General features: G+C 39.4%; 1 protein-coding gene across 2 annotated transcripts; it reads right to left on the reverse strand.

The window, feature by feature from the left end:
* Positions 1 to 349: 349 nt before the first annotated feature.
* On the reverse strand, positions 350 to 3,947 carry LOC307264682 (C-type lectin domain family 4 member E-like). 2 transcript variants are annotated; one of them, XM_080046147.1, is made up of 7 exons: positions 3,889 to 3,947; positions 3,608 to 3,661; positions 2,728 to 2,829; positions 2,441 to 2,518; positions 1,534 to 1,685; positions 1,131 to 1,255; positions 350 to 790 (listed from the first exon to the last, which is right to left on the reverse strand). In XM_080046147.1, the coding sequence occupies exons 1-7, from the start codon at positions 3,935 to 3,937 to the stop codon at positions 586 to 588; spliced, it is 765 nt and encodes a 254-aa protein (XP_079902273.1). In that variant the 5' UTR covers positions 3,938 to 3,947; the 3' UTR covers positions 350 to 585. The 2 variants fall into 2 exon arrangements, with proteins under 2 accessions (XP_079902273.1, XP_079902272.1); XM_080046146.1 differs by having other exon boundaries at positions 2,728 to 2,832; positions 3,889 to 3,941.
* Positions 3,948 to 4,694: the final 747 nt, after the last annotated feature.

Here is a 4,694-nt window from a genome sequence, read left to right on the forward strand (position 1 = left end):
AAAGAGAACTAAATAGAAGTTCCACATCACACTGTTAACAGCTCCTTCCTCTCAGACCCACATGGGGAGGGCTTAATAAAGCATCATGCCTAATTAGGCAACAATTGGTTTGTTAAAAGGGAAACTAACTAGAGAGAGAGAGAGAGAGAGAGAGAGAGAGAGAGAGAGAGAGAGAGAGAGAGAGAGAGAGAGAGAGAGAGACAGAGATCTCCCTTCAAATATGAGCTAATCAGGCTGACGACCAGCAACTAAGAGCATTGAGGAGAAAGGAGGGGTGGAAGGAAACACAATTTATTTTATAAATGCTTTAATAAGATGAGATAACGGGAAATACAAAATACAGGACAGTAGTGGACAACAGTTGGCTGATAGTGTTTTACAGGCGACATGACTCGGTTGCGACCAAGATTTTATAAGTAGGCCTGAGTAAATTTTTATTTTTATAGCACTTTTTAAAGCAAAAAGTTACAAAGTGCTTTACATGGTATTTCTAAGTATCATGGAATAGTTATGTCCGTTGGACTGGCCTGGGGATCTGAAATGGTCAAGAATCTTTGCTTCGCACTCTGTTTCCTGCTCCGAGATTTAAGATGAACCCCAGATGCAGTGTGAACGTCCAGTTTCTGCTGCTTTCTCACAAATATATCTCTGATCTCGTTTGCAGGATCTATCAAGCCAACACTTCAGGACCTGAGCTCCTGCTTTCTCTCCCATCGTCACACAGTCCTCTCCATCAACACGATCTCCACCTCTAAAGTCATTTGGCTCCCCTGGTCTCCAGAAAGACAAACTGAGATATTTGGAACAGAAAGAACTGCTTTAGTAAAACTGGTGATTTTTGGAAAAAGACATGAAAGTCAGCCAGAAAACATGAGTGATGGGCGTTCCTGTTTCTGCACAGCCTCCAGCACTGCTCCTTCGACTGACTTTGCTTACTCTTAATATGTGGTGGAAAATCTAATATTTTTAATAAAATATTTGATAAAAATAAATGAATTACACATTATAGATCAAAATGAATGTGCTACAAGAGCCCAAATTAGAAAATATATATTTATATATACTTTATATACTTATTTTAGGCCAAGTCGGCATGAAGGTATAAAAAGACATTTATTAATCAGTCTTACCTGTTGTCCAGTGGAGTTCCGTCCGTCCACAACCACGTGTCCTCTTTCTCTGAGTCGGTCAGTCCGATCCAGAACCTGTCCCCGGGATGGTCCATCTTTTCTCTCACCTTCAGCTCCAAGAATTCCTTTAAAGATAATTTTTTGGGCATTTAGACAGATTTGGAGAGACATGGGGCAAAGAGGGGAAGACATGCTGAGAACTGACCCGGGCGGGATTTGAACCCGGGTCTGCTGCGAGGCCTGGGCCCGGGGACGCGGGGGGCGGCGCTCTACCTACTGCACCACGAGCACCTCCCCCCGCCCCCCCCCCCAAGGATTTCCTGAGCAGAAAAACGTTGGTGAAAAACTACAATATGAAACGTAACATCACTTTAACAGCATGAACCAGCAGCGTGTGTCCTACCTGCTCCTCTCTGCTGTCTATCTTCACCAGATCTGCTCCGATATTTAGACACAGATTCTTGCTCCTCTGCCAGGTTGAATTTGTAGGAGAGAAGTAATAGCACTTTCCTCCATGTTGCTCCCAGCCTGGTGCACACTTCAGACATGACTCACCTTTGGAGAGATCACAGCAACAAATCACTGTTTATATTGAGATTAAAGGTGGAGTCAGCGATTCTGGAGAAAAATCATTATTGTCAGAATCAGTGAATATCTCCGCCAGTGTTAATACACAGCCTAGGCTCTGTAAATGGGTATGTATACAGAGGGTATGTAAAGAAAGGGTCCCACCGTAGCTAGCAACATGCCCGTTTACAGAGCCTAGGCTGTGTATTTACACTGGAGGAGATATTCACTGAATTTAACAACATGTATTCTTCTCCAGAATGGCTGACTCCACCTTTAAATGAGTTTGAAAGTATTTATATACACGTTTGTTGCCATCAGTGCTCTTTTAATCATCATCAGAAGAAGAAAATGCACACACATGAATACACCTTTCACGTACAACCTGTAGCTTCTTAATATCACCATCACAAACTGTGTGAAATATTGCACTTAAAACCTCCATAAGGACACTATGTGCTGATGCCTGATATTTAAAATATTGAGTGTTGTTCGTCCGTGTTTTTTAATTATTTTTACGTTATCTTGTCTGTTTTTTTTTTTACTGTTTTACTGTTGCACTGTTTGCCACCAATGTAACTTTGTTGTATTCCTACAATGACAAATTGTATCTAGTACATGTGAGAAAGATGAAATGCATCACTTACTTTTTCAACTGTTGGGCACGCACCGGATTGCAGGATTTCTTTTAACCTTGTGTAATGAACAGGGACATGAGACTTGTGGACTAGAGTCAATCTTACCTGTGAGGTTTCTTTTCAGGGCCTGAAGCTCGTGTATCATGTTCTGGAGACTTTCATTGGTTTGAATGTGTTTATAATCTGAATAAAAAAATAAAATAAAAGTGTATAAAGAAACCAATTAGCGATGAGTCAGAAGAGAGTTATTTTAGTACGAGTTGATGCATCAATATATTTATTACAAAAAAAGTTGTGTTCATCATTTCAAATTGTCTGTTTTAAACTTTATATTTAACAAGTCAGTTTGATTTACTTTGATAAGAACTAGAACTGTAGGAACATTAACTCACAGTTGAAGCCGCGGTCGATGAGAGCAGCTGCCAGGAGAAGACTGAGAACGACCACGGCCACTCTCTCTGGTGTGACCTTTGACCCGGTCTGATGTGGGGACGCTGCTGAAGAGACAGAAATAAGCAAATCACACTTTCGCATAATGCTATGAAAAATGTATTTAATTGTTTGAGTCCTGTCTTGATGCTTGCTCTGACAGTTAAATGTTTAAAAAAAATTGTCCTGTCATGATTCTCGTCTTGATTCTTGCTCTGACAAAAAAGTAATATCGTAGATATGTGGGAATGAAAGACAAGTGTACAAATAAGTACCTAATGGCGGGGTACACAGCTGTACCTTCGAGGGTATACTGCCCCAGTGACAAGCTGCCAACATTGTGTCAATGTCTTCCTAAACTACAACACTTAAATTGTTAGTTAAGAAAGAGACATGGTCAAATAACAGGAAACTTGAGACTTTATCAGATTTATCAGGGTTGATTTATCAGGGTTGACGAAGGAAATAATGTTGAATTTCTGATTTTTTGGTTTTGGCATGTTTACCTGTATACAGTTTTCTAAATGCCGTTTTACAATTTCTATGTCCATTAGCAAGGAGCGCTGCCATTTAAGACAATGGCAAATAAAGGGGAAACATGACATTTAGTCTTATCAAATGACAAAAAAAATGATTTATGCTACGTGTATTTAGTTCCTTATTTTCTTTTTTCTTCAAACAAGACTTCCTCTACAAGCTTTATCTGAGACTCTGAGAAAGAATAAGAGGAAGCATCTGTGAAAGCGTTGTCGAGGGGGATTTTAACACCTCAAAGACTACATCATATAAAAGGACGATTACATTATTATTTTATATAAACATTGTTTTGTTTGTTTTACCCACCGGTGCGCTGAGTCTCCATGACCGTGACATTTGCGTATGTGTTTTCATCTGTGCCTGTAAGACCAAGACACAAAACCAAACTGCTGAAAATGTGTATGATTCATCATTCATATTTCACTCTTTTACTCTCTGACAAACCAAAATAAACAGCTGTATATAGATAGATAGATAGATAGATAGATAGATAGATAGATAGATAGATAGATAGATAGATAGATAGATAGATAGATAGATAGATAGATAGATAGATAGATAGATAAAGTATAATTTTTAAGACTTACCATTGGCATTTTCCCTCTCTCTTGAGAACTTCACTTCAGCTCCAGACATCTTACCTCCTTGACCATCAGACAGTTAGAAAGAGAACTAAAGTGAAAGTCACACCGTTAAAAGCTCCTTCCTCTTAGACCAACACGGGGAGGGCTTTATAAATCATGCCTGATTAGGCAACAACTGGTTTGTTAAAAGGGAAAAAAATGGTAACAAATACTTACGTTCAAAAAAGCACAAAGACATCATAGAAGTTGGCCTATGTAGAGTGGACACAATACACCATTATTATATTATGTCTAAGCAGGTGGAGCGGTCGTCCACTGATGGCTCATGGTTCCCGGAGATGAAGGCAATACAAAAAAAGGGAAAACAAGCTTTGCTTTTCAGAATTGCTTTTTATTAAAAAATTCAAAATTAAACTAAAATCTCAAGTCAAAACAGAAACAACAACATTTGACTGAGTTGAGGGTAAGAAAATAAACCAAGGTCTAAATGAACGTTAGTCGCCTGAGAGGCCGGCTGCTTCACAGAGATATTTCAGACTGGACTGTAGTGTTTGGTTCTAAGCGGACTTGTTTAATACGTTTCACAGCTTAAAGCTGGGGTATATGATTTGGGGAGAAAAATAGCAGTTGGGATAGGGATTCGAATCCAAATACCTCAACCTCTCCACTTGTTCTCTTTGGTCCCTCCCCTATGGTCCCTCCCTGACACACTTTACACCAACAAAGTTGTGCCAAAGTGAATGGACAGTCCCAACAGCCAATAAGAACAGAGAATCTGTTTTGTTTTAGTTTTTTTTTAAATCGGAGCC

The sequence above is a fragment of the Ammodytes marinus genome (assembly GCF_949987685.1).
Source record: "Ammodytes marinus genome assembly, chromosome: 17".
NCBI classification, from domain to species: domain Eukaryota; kingdom Metazoa; phylum Chordata; class Actinopteri; order Uranoscopiformes; family Ammodytidae; genus Ammodytes; species Ammodytes marinus.

What these genes read in the sequence shown, in the direction of transcription:
- LOC307264682 (XM_080046146.1), bottom strand. Translation starts at nt 3,937, where the DNA reads ATGTCTGGAGCTGAAGTGAAGTTCTCAAGAGAGAGGGAAAATGCCAAT. An exon ending in AGAGAGGGAAAATGCCAATG is followed by an intron (nt 3,662 to 3,888) that starts GTAAGTCTTAAA and finishes TTGGTCTTACAG; the next exon opens with GCACAGATGAAAACACATAC. An exon ending in CATGGAGACTCAGCGCACCG is followed by an intron (nt 2,833 to 3,607) that starts GTGGGTAAAACA and finishes CTGTCTCTTCAG; the next exon opens with CAGCGTCCCCACATCAGACC.